At 43.4% G+C, this 18030-nt stretch overlaps 1 protein-coding gene across 1 annotated transcript in view; it reads right to left on the bottom strand.

Annotated features, from left to right (window-relative positions):
* grsf1 (G-rich RNA sequence binding factor 1) overlaps positions 1-18030 on the bottom strand; it is a 39173-nt gene that overhangs the window by 4153 nt on the left and 16990 nt on the right. Inside the window, exons 4-8 of the mRNA XM_063046931.1 lie at positions 17151-17294; positions 8540-8678; positions 7120-7298; positions 6339-6451; positions 1956-2091 (exon numbers count right to left, since the gene is read on the bottom strand). Of these exons, the coding sequence (XP_062903001.1) occupies positions 1956-2091; positions 6339-6451; positions 7120-7298; positions 8540-8678; positions 17151-17294 (711 nt within the window). The remainder of the gene's footprint in view (positions 1-1955; positions 2092-6338; positions 6452-7119; positions 7299-8539; positions 8679-17150; positions 17295-18030) is intronic.

Raw genomic sequence — 18030 nt, 5'->3', positions numbered from 1 at the left:
CCACTCATTTTTATTCTACATCCCTTGAATCTTTGTTCCTCGATCAGTTTCAATTTTCACCTCACCTACATGATTTTAAATCCTCTATCAGATCCTCTCAATTTGTGTTCCAAGAACAGCCCCAAACTTTCCACCAGCCATTTCAACTCCACCACATTCCCACACCCACACGCCTGTTCAGATTCCTCTACTGCCGGCTCTCAAAAACTAGAGGACCACCTCATAATTCACATAGGATGTGTCAAACCTGGTGGCATGAACATCAAATTATCAAGTTGCTCCATTTTCCCCAATTTTCTTTCTCTCCCCATCACTCTTTCCCCTCCCATAACCTTTCTAACTGCCCAAGACACTCACACTCCTCCCCACCTGTTACCCCCTCGACCTCCCTTTTATTCTATGTTTCACCATCCTCTCCTATCAGATTCTATCTTCTTCAGCCGCTTGCCAGTTCCACCTATCACCTCCCAGCTTCTAACACGATTGCCATAAGCAAGAGAAATGCGAAATCTGCCCATTCACTTCCTACATCACCTCCATTCAGGGCCCCAAACAGTCTTTCCAGATGAGGCAACACTTCACCTGTGAATCTGTTGAGGTTGACTATTCTATCTGGTAATCTGGCAGCCACCTCTACATTGGTGAGAACTAACATAAATTGGCAGACCACTTTGTTGAGCACCTCTGTTCCGTCCATCAACAGCGGAATTTCTTCGTGGCCAACCATTTTAATTTCTATCCCCAATCTGACACGTCAAGTCCATGGCCTCCTCTTTTGCTAAATACAGGCCACTCTCAGGGTGAAGGAGCAACACCTCATATTCCATTTGGGTAGCCTCCAACTTCATGGCATGAATATTGATTTTTCCTTCTGGTAATTTTTCTCCTCCCCCTTCTTCTATTCTCTATTAGGGCCTCTTACCTCTCCTCACATGACTATCACTTTCCGCGATGCCCTCTTTCCCGTCTCCCATGGTCCACTCCCTTCTATCAGATTCCTTCTTCTCCTAACCTTTACCTTTCCTGCCCACCAGGCTACACTAATGCTAGTCATCCTCCACCCACCCCCCCAAACTTTTTATTCTGGCACCTTCCCCCTTCCTTTCCAGTCCTGAAGAAGAGTCTCAGTCTGAAACATTGACTGTTTATGTATTTCCATAGATGCTGCCTGGCCTGTTGAGTTCCTCCATCACCCTCCACTCCTCAACTGGATCCAGCTCTTGCTCTATCCCTTCCCTCTGCCTTTTTATAGTGGACATCTCCCACTTTCTTTTTAGTCTAGGTGAATGCTTCTAACCTGCAACATCGATTATCCAATTCCCTCCACAGATGCTTCCTCACTCTCTGAGCTACTCCAGAGGTGTGTTAGTCAAAAGGAAATTCTTCACAATTCTATGTCTGGTCTTCTGGACTGATGGGTCTGTGAGGAATTTCCTGTTGTTCTGTGATCCCAGGATTTTCTCTATACGTTCTGAGGATAGTATACAAGGTATTATCTAATCACAACGGTCTGGCCACCTTGGTATGGCACAGTGCTGATATATTGGTTAGTAAGTTTCTGCCTTTTAGATTGTCAGAAAAAAATTAAAACTATTTTGATGTATTAAGGGCTCTGATAGAGAACACATAGGAGGGAAATAGATTAGCAAAAGGAGCAACTGGCAAAGGAAGAGCACTTGGCTTTTTGAAACGCAGTGAGCTGTTGTAATCTGGAACACGTTGCCTGAAAGACCAGTGAAAGTAGATTCAAAAGGAACTTTCAAAAGAGAACTGCTTAAGTTTTTGCAGTTGAAAACCTAGCAGGCTCCAGAGAAAGATCAGAGGAAGGAGATGACCTGATGAACACTTTCAAAGTACTTGGACAACGGGCTGAATACTGCTGTGAATGATCATGTGAAATAAATGGTCTGCACAAGACAGTCCATTTCAGACTTGAGATGCAGTGAAGTTCTTACGCATGTGCGATTTATCTTTTGTCATGGCAGCAACAGCATCTTCATGTGTGGCAAAGTGTACATCTGCTTCTCCAGTGGCTTTTCCGTCAGGTCCGTATTCCACAATAATCCGCACTGGCTTCAAAGGCTGAAAGAACTAGAAGACAAAAGATGTTACACAGCAATATCTCAAAGGAGACTTACTGGCATAAAGCATCCTGCACACAAGATTGAAAAGATGGTTTTCAGTTTCTTACATTAAAAATATAACAGAACACGAAACTAATAATCCTGTAGCCTCTCTGCAATTCATTACCCCTGAGCAGGACTCCGCAGATTTTTCCAGTATTTGCAGTCTTATTTACTTCACTACATTGTACACTACCTTATTAATATTACACTATTAAAGTGCTACTGAGCTATTAAAACAAAACTTCACGCCATATAGAAGTTTCTTCCCCCAGGCAGTTAAACTGATCAACCATTCTAGTTAGCCCCGCCCCCATACCCCTCTATTACCCCAGTCACTGCACTGTATGTGTTTTACGTTGTGAATGTGTGCAGGTATTTATGTATTTCTGCACACTTTATTCCATATCTGTACATATTTTTACATAATTCTTTATTCTGTTGAATGCTGGCTTTTGCATGTGACGCAACAACAGGGATTGGACACGCTCGAGGCAGGAAACTTGTTCCCGATGTTGGGGGAATCCAGAACCAGAGGTCACAATTTAAGAATACGGGGTAGACAATTTGCAACGGAGTTGAGGAAAACCTTTCCACACAGAGGGTTGTGGTTCTGTGGAATGCTCTGCCTCAGAAGGCAGTGGAGGCCAATTCTCTGGATGCTTTCAAGAAAGAGTTAGATAGAGCTCTTAAAGATAGCGGAGTGAAGGGATATGGGGAGAAGGCAGTAAAAAGGTACTGATTGTGGATGATCAGCCATGATCACAGTGAATGGTGGTGCTGGCTTGAAGGGCTGAATGGCCTACTCCTGCACCTATTGTCTATTGCAACACACCCCAACAATTTCTTAATACATGTAAATGATGAATAAAGTTGATCCTTGACCTGTGTTATCATTCAAAACATCTTAATAAACAATGGCATCTAGTGCAGTGCTCATTTAACTTCCACAACAGATCAGATTGGTGGCAAGAACAGGAAGGCAGATTACTATCTGAATGGTGTCAAGTTAGCAAAAGGGGAAGTACAATGAGATCTAGGTGTCCTTGTTCATCAGTCACTGAAATTAAGCATGCAGGTACAGCAGGCAGTGAAGAAAGCTAATGGCATGCTGGCCTTCATAACAAGGGGAATTGAGTATAGGAGCAAAGAGGTCCTTCTGCAGTTGTACAGGACCTGGTGAGACCACACCTGGGGTATTGTGTGCAGTTTTGGTCTCCAAATTTGAGGAAGGACATTCTTGCTATTGAGGGAGTGTAGCGTAGGTTCACGAGGTTAATTCCCGGGATGGCAGGACTGTCATATGTTGAAAGACTGGAGTGACTGGGCTTGTATACAGGTGTCCCCCGCTTTTCCAATGTTCACTTTACGAAACCTCATTGTTATGAAAGACCTAATTAGTTACCTGTTTTCACTAACAGAAGGTGCTTTCACTGTTACGAAAAAAAGCAGCCGCTCTCCCTCGGATTCGGAACGGCATTCTAGCCAGCATCGCTTAAACACGTGCCTGTGAGCAGCCGTTTGCAAGATGAGTTCTAAAATATCGGAAAAGCCTAAAAGAGCTCATAAGGGTGTTACGCTTAGCGTAAAACTAGACATAATTAAGCAATTTGATCGTGGTGAATGAAGTAAGGACAAAGTGAGTTTGGCTTGTGGAAGTTGACAAAGATGATATTGAAGAGGTTTTGGCATCCCATGACCAAGAACTGATAAGTGAAGAGCTGATGCAATTGGAAGAGGAAAGGATAACAATCAAAACCAAATGCAGTAGCGAACGGACCAAAAGTGAAGTCGTCCAGGAACTTAACGTGAAGCAACTGCGTGAGATTTTCGCTGCAATGATAAAGTACAACTTTAATTTTGAAAGGGTACGTCGGTTTAGGGCATATTTGCAAGATGGTTTGAGTGCTTACAAAGAACTGTATGATAGAAAAATGCGTGAGGCTAGCAGTCAAGCAAGCCTTCAGCAGACGACGAACCTCGACCTTCGACATCGAGGCAGGCATAGAAGAAGATGACCTGCCTGCCCTGATCGACGATGAGATGACACCCCAGTGTCCCACCACCCCAACCCCCAGGCCGCGGACAGATACCGATTCACAGAGAATGCAGCAGCAGTCGGGATGCATCCAGCACATCGTTAAGAAAAAAGCAGAAATAAACAAGCTATTTAATCAGGTGCCACCCGGCATGTAAATGTCGGCCCAGATCAGAGACGATTGCCAACTGCGTTGCCTCTGATCTGGGCCGACATTTACGTGCCGGGCGGCACCTAATTAATTAGCTTGTTTATTTCAGCTTTTTTCTTAAAGATGTGCTGGGTGCGTCTCGGCTACCGCTGTACCCCTGCATGCTTCGCGGATCGGTATCGGTTCACTGCCCGGAGGTTGGGGGCCACTGCACCACCCCAACCTCTGACGACTCAGTCTAACACACCATCATCAGTGCGCTCGATGTCTTCCCGATTCCCGTGATACTACACTGTACATACATTATTTCTACTTTATACAGGCTGTGTATTTTTAGGTGTTATTTGGTAATGATTTGGCAGCTTCATAGCTTAAAGGTTACTGGAGAGCGCTTGCGCCGTGTTTTCGCTGAGAGCGCTTGCATGAGATTTTCGCTACAGAGAACAGTGCAGGCAATGATTGTAGATAAGTATTTCTACTTTATATAGGTTGTGTATTTATCACATCATTCCTCTATTACTATATGTTACTGTTATTTTAGGTTTTATGTGTTATTTGGCATGATTTGGTAAGTTATTTTTGGGTCTGCAAATGCTCACAAATTTTTCCCATATAAATAAATGGTTATTGCTTCTTCACTTTACGACCTTCCTGCTTACAAACCATTTCATAGCAACGCTCTACCTTCGGATGGCGGGGGAAACCTGTACACTGGAATTTAGAAGGATGAGAGGGGATCTGATTGAAACATATCAGATTATTAAGGGACTGGACACGCTAGAGGCAGGAAACATGTTCCCGATGTTGGGGGAGTCCACAACCAGGGGCCACAGTTTAAGAATAAGGGGTAGACAATTTAGAACGGAGTTGAGGAAAAACTTTTTCACACAGAGGGTTGTGGTTCTGTGGAATGCTCTGCCTCAGAAGGCAGTGGAGGCCAATTCTCTGGATTCTTTCAAGAAAGAGTCAGATAGAGCTCTTAAAGATAGCGGAGTGAAGGGATATGGGGAGAAGGCAAGAAAAGGGTACTGATTGTGGATGATCAGCCATGATCACAGTGAATGGTGGTGCTGGCTCGAAGGGCTGAATAGCCTACTCCTGCACCTACTGTCTATTGCCTATTGGCCTTTTCAAACAAATAAGCTGCTTTTCAATTAATATCACACTTGCCATTAAGTCAAGTTGTTGGTTTGAAGTCCACACACATCTATGTGTTACTAGCACTGCAGTAGTGGATGACCAGTGATGTAATAGCAGGTGTAAGGATGCAGAACAACTCCAGTTAATGTGTAGCTAAAGATGACCAGATCCATATCTAGTAAGCAAAGGATGCAGCTGTGGCAGGAAATAAATGGGCAGAGGGTTGGGGGATGGTTGGGAATTAAAGACACAAAATGTAATTGTCAGAGTTCAAGAAATAGTTGATGAGCGTGGAATAGTTGCAGTGGTGTCCATTATTGATATTTGTGATGACTAATTGTTGGCAGTACTCACAGGCAGCAGACTGTTAAGTGTTTAAGTGTATAATACAGGTGCTGGGCTGTACCAGTAGTTTTTCAAAATTAATCTGAGATAACACTGGCAGATCTGCACCTGACGTACACAGTGAACAGACTGACGTACAGCAAAGGAACAGGCCCTCAGCTCAAATGTTGTGCTGAACTAAGTGAGTAATCAAATGTCCAACTGGACCAATTCCTTCTACCTACACTGTGCATACACTTCCATTCCTGCACATTCATAAGCTTATCTTAGAGCCTTCGGAAAACCTCTATCATACTTGCCTCCACCAGCACCCAAAGCAGCACATTCCAGCCATCCACCCGCACTGCAAAAAAAAATTGCCTAACACATCTTTGAACTTATCCCCTCTCACCTTAAACACATGCCCTCTAATATTAGACATTTCAATAGGGAAAAGATACTGACCGTCTACTCTAAATTGCTCACTGTCAATTTGAAAACTTACGATGGGGCAAGTGTTACAGATAATTTGTTTGAAAATATGAACAAGGCAAACACTTACTTTAACAACATCCTGTCCATTAACCCGAAATGGGAGGCCCCTCATATGCACATTATGTACATCAGATCTTTGAATACAGTGATTAGATTCCAAATCATTTTTTGGCAGCTGCACTATTAACCAAAAAAAAAAAGAAATCACAATTTTGAGAGAAAAGAGTACAAGTTGTTCCTTCACATTAAAATATCAAATATTTTTGGTCACGCTCTACGAACTATGCACATCAGTTTACATGGCACAGTGTACCAATATAGTCAAGTCTTTGTGCAGTCTTAAAATTGCACACATTTGAATCTTATGCAAAATTTCACAGCTGTAGAACTGCTCTGAGGCACAGTTTATAGAGCATATCAAGAAGTGAAAGTTAGGCTTATATTTATAACAAGTCAGAACAAATGCAAAATAGTGGCCTATTAAGCACCTACAAACTGTCAACATTTTATGAAATCTGAGCAAATCTGTCTTAATTTTAATTACTTGCTTCGATTTCATATCCCTTAATATTCTTGCCTAACAATAGAAACAGGTCATAGAATATGGACTTTTTAAAACTTAAAACATTTCAGTGTTAGTTAATTCACCAACATTAATACCTCAATTATAATAAAGTCTTTACTAACTGATCAAATTACACACAAGATTTTAAAAATGTCTTGCTGGAACTGCAATTCAATCAACCTTGCAGATGGTAGGAGGTTCTGCTTGTGAGAGATATCCTTACAGAATCAACAGCTTTCACAACATGTGTCTTTCATTCCAGCTAGGCAGCAAGGTACCTTACCGTTCTGGACTCTACCATCTCTTTCCATCATATCTCCATTATCACTGTTACTGTTTACCACAGTACAGCTCTCATTGTCAGTTGCAATTTCCTGCGCAGTGGGACAGCGAGGCATTTTCTTTGAGGGACGGATATACAAACGAAGATCACTCTTGGTGCTTCGAAATATTTCAATGTACCTAGCCAAAAAATAAAACTGATTGTCAGTGCTATTTGCTGGACAGTTATTTTCTGGTTTGACATCATCCCAAATAGAAATTGATGACTGCATGCCCTCGACACGCTTTCCACAGATTGAGCAAAAGTAGCACAGCAGAGAAAACTAGTGAAACAGGCTATTGGAACACTTGGACAGAATTTACGGAACATAACACTATTAGAATAACTAATTCAAATGTAGGTTTTATTCCAAGAATATTAAAACTCAACAGCTAATCTTGCAACTATGCAGACTTCAGGTCTTGATTAGTAGTGGCTCAGGAAAAAATGATGAGATAATTCAGCTGTCTGGTTTGAAATATGAAGGAATATATGAAAAAAACAATTCAGATTACCAGTAAATTCACTAGAACTCAGAATGATTGCTCACAAAAATCAGTGTTGATAAATATGCCCCACACAAGCCTTACCCACCCTTTTAAATCATACCCAACAGTGTTCTTTCCCTTCTCTCCAGTAAACTGTACTTACCCAAATACATTAATTGGTTCCTTTACTGATTCGTTGACACCCCCTTTCCTGTCTTCTCTTTGGTCCTTCAATCTTCCCATCTTTCACCTCAAATTAGCTTCATCCTTTTCTTCCCTGTTCATTTTCCCCACCTTTGTACTTTCTTTGAAAGTTAATTAAAATTTTTTGCACCCCTAACTTCTCTGTCAGGATAAGAGATATTCAACCTGTTCCCTTGCTACCAATCTGAGGTGCTGAGCATTTCCAGCATTTTCTGATTTTATTTTCTATTTCCAACATCTATGCACAGAAACACAGCAGGTCACTTGGCCATTTAAGCTTATTCTGCCATTCAATTCAATACCACATTCTACTCCCTCCACATCCTATGATTTATTTTTGTATCTAGAAATCCTCCTCAAACTTGCAGCATTTTAGTCTTCACTATTTCTCATATTAAAAAGTTCAATTCACTATCTTCTAAGTGAAGAAGTTTCTTTGCAACTCTGTCCTAAATGTCTTATCCTACATTTAACCTTTATACCCAAGGGCGACCAATTAGACTGCATGAATTTTGCTTGAGAAACAAATTACTGGAGGAACTCAACAAGTCACGCAACATCTATGATCTTTTCCTATCTCATTCTGCATACATTGACTGATGTTGTCTCAGCAACTTAATCAGAATAGTTACCCCCACCAGCCATTTCCTAAACCAACTACAGCACTTAATTGTTAATTCAGTACATACCTAGATCCAATCATTTCTCGGTCTTTTGCTAGGGCTCGCTCCGCCATTTCCTGAGATGCAAACTGAACAAAAGCATCTCCAGTGTTTCTGCCACGATGATCCCTGGTTAGAGCCACACCATCTTCTACGATCTCCAAACCTGTAGTTAATGATGTTCAGGAAAGAAAACAAGATTCAACAGCAGCTGTTGCCAAAGAGCTCACAACATCCTCCCTTCCTTGGGTGACCCAGAATCTGAAGATCTCTCTTCTCTGCTGGCTGCAAAAGGAGTGAATCTGAACTGCAATTCCTGACGGAATCACAACCCAGAACGCAATTCAGCTCAGTTGGCAATGTATACCGAGATGCATGCTCATAGACCTTAACAATTCTTGCAGGTGTACTGCTGAAGTTAAACCTAGATGTGTAAGAGCTTATTGAAGGGTCTTGTGGGGGAGAGATGGAGTGCTAAACACTATATTCAAAGTGCAATGAGAAACTGGTTGTCAACAGCACAATGTCAAAACAAGACAACCATTCCCCAAGATCAAATCAGTTGAAAGTACAGAGGGACAATTAGAATGTCTTTACTGGTGAAACTGTTTAATAAAACCAAAATTAATTACCATGGCAGCTTGAGACTTCCATTTTTTCCATTCCCTTTCACAGGGAAAATACACAAATTTACAAATGCTTTTTTGAAGCTCCACTTTTCCTCTGCTCCCACTGCCCCCAAACTCTTTTCTCAGACAGATAAATAAAATTGTGTAGATATTTATTGATTTAAAAAAATCTTGGGTGGTAGGGTGGAGATGTGTCTGTACCAAAGAAAATGTAAGACGCTTCATCCCTCCGCTAGCCTGCAGATCACCCTTGGGCAAGGTGTAGCACCTAATTAAACCCCCGATCAGTGTCACGCGAAGCCATGTGAGCAGGTGGCAGATGGTTGTATGAGCAGCTAGAGCATATCACAAGTCCTGGTTATGCGACCACTGATGCCAGGCAAACTCTGAAGAGTATAGATCAGGGGTAGGCAACCTACGGCCCGCAGGCCAGATCCAGCCTGCGAGTAAATATTGGGATACTATGCTTATCTGGCCCGCGAGTGATTTTTCCTTATTCTGAGTGTTTCATGCGACCACACTGATGGACATGCATGGTGTCTTGTTACACCGGCCCCAGGTTCCATTTTGTTCCAAACCAAACACTGGTCACAAATGACAGGAAGGCAGACTACCTTATTAATATGTATTAGATTCTCTCCATCTACGTGCAGGTTTTCAGAGGGGATCGTTCAAATTTGTGAACAGAAACAGCGTCACTGTGTTTCAACAAGAATTCCACGCTAAATATCCAGATACTTACATGTGCTACAATACTTGTTGAATAACTCGTTTCAAAATAAAATTGAAGAAAAAAATTCCAATGGCAATGAATGCAAAACGCAGGAAGGTAGACACTGAGTGCAGAAATTTCCAAGACACTTGGACACTAGATTACTCCTTCATCGAGCAAGCTGAGAAACCAGTTTGTCTCATTTGCCTAGAAAATGTTGCTGTGAAGAAGGTGGCAAATATCAGGTGACATTATGAGACCCGCCACAGAAAGCTGAAATTGTGGTAGTATCAGCTTCAAAAAGGAAATTGTGCACATTTTCCCACTTTTCAAAAAAGTAAAGCACAAGATCTAGGCATTTTTGTGAATATGGTCCAAGAATTGAGAAAAGAGTTTTCATCTTGCTTTGCTATTTTTGCTTGCATGCTAATGAATTCAAGCTGTTTGCTACTCCATTTGATGTGGAAGTAGACACCGTATCAGAAATGTTTCAAATGGAATTGAATGACATATTCAGATTGAAATTTCATTCTGCAGATGTGTCAGTGCTTGACTTCTATAGAAAATATATTCATCCAAGTGGCAAGTATCCTAACTTAGTGGACCATGCAAAAAAGATGGCATCACTGTTTGGCAGCACTAATCTGTATGAGTAATTATTTTCAAAAATGAAGCAAACCAAGAACCATTTGAGAACAAGATTGACTGATGCCCATGTGGATAATGTCTTGCTCTTGGCATCAAGTCTTACACTCAATATTGAGAAGCTTTCAAGCAACAAACAGCATCAAGTTTCACATTGATTTATCAACTGTTTTGCATTAAAAAAATTTTTATTATACTTAATTTATCATCATTCAATGCATCGTGTTCATATGTTTTATGTTTAAAGATTCGTTGTGTCCTTTTAAAAGACATCAAAAGATGCCTTGATTGAAATAAAATGCAACTAAACTGAGTTCTTTGAACACTAATTGGCATCCTTGGTTAAGCACAAATGATTTTTTAGCATGCGTTATTCATTAATTTGAGGCAAAACATAACTAGATGTACTTAAATGGATAATTCCCATATTTCACGTTTTTTATTTGACCCACCGTCCACTCATTAATACGCGAGCTGGCCCACAGAGGCAAAAGGGTTGCTGACCCCTGGTATAGATAACAGCTGGGGTCACCTGTTTTGTAAAGACACTACCCAGAAGACGGCAATGGCAAACCACTTCTGTAGAAAAATTTGCCAAGAGCAACCATGGTTATGGAAAGACATGATCACCCATGTCATACGACACAGCACATAACGAACAAATGCAATATAAACAGTTTGGTACTTTAAATAAGAACAAATAATCAGAGAATCACGCGTGTTAGGTTAGATCAAGGTCTTCTCACAGGTGACAACCAGTACTGCTGAAGGTCACTGATTTGAAATGCCATCTGCTTTCCTTCTCCTCAGATGCTGTGTGACCTTCTTGATGTCTGCAGCGTTTTCAGTTTTTAACTTGTGAAAATATACTATTACAGGTAGTTTTAAAAAAACAGAACAGTTCAAGAGACTACACTTGGATTATTGCATGTATTATAGGAAGATATGCATAAGCTAAACAGGGTGCAGGAAAAAAAATTGACAAGCATATTCCTATGAGTGCAGGGTTTCAGTTACAAAGAGAAATTGAATAACCAAGACTCTTCACTGGACCGATGGAGGCTGAAAGGTGACCTTGTTAAGATTTATGAGCTCATGAGAGGCATAAATAAAATGGATAGTCTTTTTTACTGTGTAGAGGCATAGGATTAAAGTGAAGTGTTACGAGAATACACATAAAATTAAGATGTTTGCTGGCCTGGGCTAGCATCAGTGGCATCAGCAGTTGGTCTGCCACCTGCCCTCAGGGGAAGGAGAGATAAGGAACAATGGAGCAGCGTCTGGAGATGTGTAATGAAGGGATGTGGGAGAAAGAGCTGTCTGGAGCGGCTCCCCCCTTTGAGCCCTGAACTGTTTGAAGTGATGGACAGGCGATACCCCAGCAGGGGGATAAAAAGGGACAGGTTCGCTAAGACAGACACACACGCCACCCGAGGTAACGAGACCCTGGAAGCGGTGCGCCTCTCACGAGTGGTGAGAAGAACCGGACAACGCACAGGGTGGAAAGGTACGATCAGCGGGAACCCGGTGTGTGTCCGCCCTTGCCTGGGTGCCGGGTTCACTGCAGAGGATCGACCGCATCTGGAGGAGGGGTCACAGTCGGTGACCTCAGGTGACATCACCAAGGACCCGCCCAAAAAGCTGTTTGTGAGCCATCTCGCTGGTCTGTGAGCCATCCTGCTGGTCTGTGAGTGAAGCCGTTCTGAATGATGAGTTGTTCCTATTCTATCTCTCTCTTTCCCCACATTGTCCACCGCCATGGCAACGATTACTGCGAACTGAACTACTAAACTGGACTGAACTTTGAGTCATTTTGAAATTGGTCATTTACCCCTAGACAACGATAGAGCTTGATTGATGCTGTTATCTTAATTCTGTGCACATGTGTGTTTATCATCACTGAACTGTTGCATTTATTATCCTTTCGATTACTGTGTTGCTTGTTTCCTTAATAAAACTTTCTTAGTTCTAGTACTCCAGACTCCAACTGAGTGATCCATTTCTGCTGGTTTGGCAACCCAGTTACGGGGTACGTAACATAAGTGGGGGCTCGTCCGGGATTTTGAACGCTAAATTTGGGACGGAGTAAATTGATTGGGTTAAAATTCCCGAAAGAAAGAAAAGACAAACAGCAGAAATGGAGGTTGAGGAATTTATAAAGGCGCCGACCTTGGAGGCATTAGAGGATGCCAGGAAATCGGAATTGATAGCTGTGGCAAAACGGGTGAATCTTGCTAAGGTGAAGTCGACAATGAGGAGAGAGGAGATACACAGAGCTATTGTAGAGCACTATGTATCTAAAGGTGTGTTTCCCCAAGGTGAGCTGGGGGAGGTGTCTATTGAAAAACCTGCTGGAGACGCGGTACAGGTACAGCTTGAAAAACTGAGACTCGAGCACGAGTTCCGGGTACGGCAGTTAGAACACGAAGAGAAGCAGTTACAAAGGCAGGAGAGAGAGTTAGAAAGGCAGGAGAAAGAGAGAGAGTTAGAAAGGCGGGAGAGAGAGAAAGAGGTAGAAAGGCGAGAGAGAGAGAAAGAGGTAGAAAGGCGAGAGAGAGAAAGACAGTTGGAGAGAGAAGAGAGGGACAGACAGTTGGAGAGAGAGGAGAAACAGAGGGAAAGGGAATTTGAGCTGGAGAAGTTAAAGATAAGGGCCGAGCAGGGGCTCGTGCCGAACCAAGGTGGAGGGTTCCGGGCGACCCAGGAGGTTAGGCTGGTTCCCCCATTTGACGATACCGATGTGGATCGGTACTTTCTCCACTTCGAAAAAGTAGCTATAAGTCAGGAATGGCCGAGGGATAAGTGGGTTGTCTTACTTCAGAGTGTACTGAAAGGGAAGGCCCAACAAGCTTACTCCGCCTTATCCGCGGAAGATGCCCAGAAGTATGAGGTGGTGAAGGAGGCCATCCTCAGGATTTATGAGTTGGTCCCGGAGGCATACCGGCAGAGGTTCCGGAATGCGAGGAAGCGGTGGGACCGCACGTATTTGGAGTTTGCTCGTGAGATGCAAACATATTGTGAGCGTTGGTGCGCCTCGAAAGGGGTAGAGGGGGATTATGACAGACTGCTGCAGCTGATTCTGATTGAGCAGTTTAAAGGTTGTGTCCCTGAGGGTATGAGACCCTACCTCGATGAGAAAGAGGCAGCCACGTTAGCCGCAACTGCTAAGTTAGCGGATGAGTATGCGTTGACGCATAAAATGAAGTTTGCCCCGAGTAAAGGCTACCAGAAGGGTAGTCAGGACGGCGGGGAGAGTCCGCCGGAAAAGTCAGAAAGTAAGCCGGGGACTAGTGAAAAGGATAAGGTAGACCGGGAGCAGCCTGGTAGGAAGTCTCCTGGGGTCGTCTGTTATAATTGTGGGAAAGTCGGACACTTTGCGTCCAGGTGCTTTGCCCCAAGGAAGGAGACGGGGAAAGGAAAAGCGGAAATTTTGAATGGCTGTATTGAGCTGTTAAGCGAACCGCTAGGGAAGGACAGGTCTGAAAAAGTCCAGGAAGGGCGCGAGAGGTTTATCTCGGCCGGACTGGTGTCAGTGAAGGAGAGGTTAAAACCAGTTCCAGTGCGGATCTGGAGAGACACGGGAGCGTGTCAGTCACTAATACTGAAGAGTGTATTAGAGTTTAGCTCAGAGACCCAGACTGGGGAGGTAGAGGTCAAAGGTGTTGGGGAAGGGACAGAGTCAGTCCCTTTGCACCAGATACATTTACAGAGCAACCTGGTCTCTGGACTAGTCACGATTGGGGTGAGGTCCGAATTACCGATGAAAGACGTGGAAGTCTTGCTCGGTAATGACATCGCCGGAGGAATCGTGTTCCCAGTCGTGAGATTGACGGGTCAGCCTGCCAGCATGGAGGCCCCGCCCGCGATGGTGAATTTGGCTGAAACATTTCTGCCAACCTTGTATGAGACAGGGTGTAGTGAGATAAGAGGTAGTGAGGGAGCTGGGACGGACGTAGCAGTAGCCAGGAAAGAATTTGTGCAGACGCAGGAGCGAGACGAGGGGCTGATGGTTTTTGCCGAGACCGCTCTCTCTGACACAGCCTTGACAAGCTATTGTGCGGATGAGGAAGTGCTAAGGAAGAAAGGGAAATCAAGTACAGCATCCGCAGATGAGGAATGGGGGGTGGTGCAAAAGAGTTATGGGGATGAGGTTTTTAACATGGCCCACGAGGTACCCCCCGGTGGACATTTTGCGGTGCTGGAGGAAACAGTTGGTGGAATCATGAAAGAGATTTACCGGCTGCCCAGGGGGAAGAATGTTATTGATCATGACCGACGCGAACTGAGACGGTCACCGGCTTTTGATATGCTAACAAACCTAGTCGGTGTTAGCGTGGAAATCAATGAAGCTAGGGGCCCCTTGATAAGAGGAAAAAACCATTTTGAAAAGATTAGGATGGGATCGGTCAGATGGGAGAAGGCTATTGTTTTGGCCAGGTCTACTGATAAGGTCTCTCCCTTAATCCCCGAAGGAGTAATTAAACGACTCGCACCCATGTGTTTGATTGTCCCGAGGAAATGCAAAGAACTGGGACGTTGGGTTATGTCGGTTACAATAGGGCGGCCAAGTAAACAACACCCATATTTTTCGAGTAATTCAGTGACTAAAGGGCTGATGACCACAGAGGTGTGTATTGGCAATTTAACACGGCTGTCTGAAGCCAGCTTGATAGTGAACCTTGGAAAAAATGAATTCGGCCACACGAATGTCACTTACCTGGGAATTGTGGTGACACAGGGGCAGCTGGCAGTGATGCAAGCTGCAGTGCAGGCTATCGCTGACCTCCCAACCCCGACAGACAAGAGGGCCCTCAGAAGGCTCTTGGAGATGGTGGGGTACTGCAGGAAGTTTTGCAATAACTCTGCGGTCAATACCCGTCCCCCTCCTACTAAGCCCTTGCGAGAGAAAATTGAGTCGGAATGGGACGACCCTTGTTATTGTGGTCCGGGACAAAACCAAATGAGAGGTTACATTGGTCGCAATTCATCAGTGTTTTTGGCCACTATGAAGTTTGCTGAGTTGGAGCCTGGTCTAAGGGATTATTAATAACACGTGTAAAAGGAACAGAAAATGTGATGACTGTCTGTCAAGGTGTTGACAGCTTCAAATTCTCTGTATTAGCTAAATAACTGTTAAAGATGTATATTGTGTATGTATCAGATAATGTAGTCATGTTTGTAATTTTTACCTCCCGGTAAAAATCCTTAAAGGGGGGAAGTGTTACGAGAATACACATAAAATTAAGATGTTTGCTGGCCTGGGCTAGCATCAGTGGCATCAGCAGTTGGTCTGCCACCTGCCCTCAGGGGAAGGAGAGATAAGGAACAATGGAGCAGCGTCTGGAGATGTGTAATGAAGGGATGTGGGAGAAAGAGCTGTCTGGAGCGGCTCCCCCCTTTGAGCCCTGAACTGTTTGAAGTGATGGACAGGCGATACCCCAGCAGGGGGATAAAAAGGGACAGGTTCGCTAAGACAGACACACACGCCACCCGAGGTAACGAGACCCTGGAAGCGGTGCGCCTCTCACGAGTGGTGAGAAGAACCGGACAACGCACAGGGTGGAAAGGTACGATCAGCGGGAACCCGGTGTGTGTCCGCCCTTGCCTGGGTGCCGGGTTCACTGCAGAGGATCGACCGCATCTGGAGGAGGGGTCACAGTCGGTGACCTCAGGTGACATCACCAAGGACCCGCCCAAAAAGCTGTTTGTGAGCCATCTCGCTGGTCTGTGAGCCATCCTGCTGGTCTGTGAGTGAAGCCGTTCTGAATGATGAGTTGTTCCTATTCTATCTCTCTCTTTCCCCACATTGTCCACCGCCATGGCAACGATTACTGCAAACTGAACTACTAAACTGGACTGAACTTTGAGTCATTTTGAAATTGGTCATTTACCCCTAGACAACGATAGAGCTTGATTGATGCTGTTATCTTAATTCTGTGCACATGTGTGTTTATCATCACTGAACTGTTGCATTTATTATCCTTTCGATTACTGTGTTGCTTGTTTCCTTAATAAAACTTTCTTAGTTCTAGTACTCCAGACTCCAACTGAGTGATCCATTTCTGCTGGTTTGGCAACCCAGTTACGGGGTACGTAACAGAAGGAAAATATTTAAAGGGCACCTAAGGGCAAATTTTTCCATACAGAAAGTGGTTGGCATATGAAACAAGTGCCAAATGAAGTAGTAAAGGCAGGTACAATTACAATGATTTAAAACAATTTGGACAGGTTCACAGACATGAAGTTTAGAGGAATGTAGGCCAAACAGACAAATGAGACTAGCTCTGAGAGAATTTTGGTCAGCATGGAAGAGTTGTGCCAAAGGGCTTGATCATGTGCTATGCAACTCTATGACATTAAAAGAACTAAGATTTACTGTGGGGAAAGATGGCTTTGATGTTTTTAAAGCATTGCTTTGTATTGACCAAGCAGCAGCAGCCACACTGAAAAATGTCAAAGTCTGCCCCTCTGATGTTGAACTCACCATCTGGAAGGGTTCAATAAAAATTTTGAAAAAGCAGTGATATAGAAATACGTGGAAACATTTTTAAGGGTGTAAGGAAAGAAATTGGAAGGAGCTGCATCGTAATAAGGAAATTTGTCAATGTTTCTAAACCAAAGGAACAATAATGTAAAGAAGGTATCAACAAACCAGCAAAGAAACGAGTGATATCCTCCGTTGTGCAACTATATGGAAGGCCTCTCAGGCGCACGGTACTACCATCGATCAGCTCTTTACCACTGGAGTGGAGCCGCTTCAGAAGGAAGTCCACATCATTGTTGGTTAGTTCAAACACTAAGGCAATGAAGAGAAAAAGTTAGATCGTTATCCATTTCCCTCTACACAACCTTCTCCCACCCTCTTAGTAAATCCTTTTGTTCCTTTCTCAAGCCCAAATGTTAAAAAGGCTTTCACTATTGGGAGAATTCCCCATAATCTCACTACTCTCTCTGTATCAAACTTTCTCCCAAATTTGTTACTATATTTATTACTGCCTACTTTTCAATTTGGTTTTAATTCAGATTACCCCGCAAACATTAAATAGTTCAGCACAGGAACATGCCCATGATATGACAGAACTAATTAAGCTAATGATATCTAAATCCCTTTTGTCTACACATTATCTCTATTGCTCCATTCTTGTCATATTTAAGAGTCTCTTAAACACTATCATATATGCTTCCACTATTACCCCTGGTAGTGCATCTCAAACACCCACCACTGTGTAAAATAAAACCATGCATCACACATCTCCTCTGAGCTTCCATTCTCACTTTACATGGCTAAATTTGCATTGCCAAGTTAATTCAGCGCTGATCTTAATTTTTACGGGGCATCTCTTACCCTTCTCTACTGCGGAGATAATGCCAGAACCTGCACATCCCTTCCCATGAACTGTAATCTTTCAATGCTGCTGCCCTGTTTGAGGCCATTTGTGAGCACTGGACTGGGTAATTATATAAAACCACCATTGCTGTCAGCAAGTTAACAATAAACTGCTTAAATACAGACAATGCACTGGGCTCACTCG

Source organism: Mobula hypostoma, chromosome 4 (genome assembly GCF_963921235.1).
Source record: "Mobula hypostoma chromosome 4, sMobHyp1.1, whole genome shotgun sequence".
In the NCBI taxonomy this organism is placed as follows: Eukaryota; Metazoa; Chordata; class Chondrichthyes; order Myliobatiformes; family Myliobatidae; genus Mobula; species Mobula hypostoma.
Note: the sequence above shows the minus strand (reverse complement) of the source record. Positions and strands in the feature narration are given on the sequence as shown.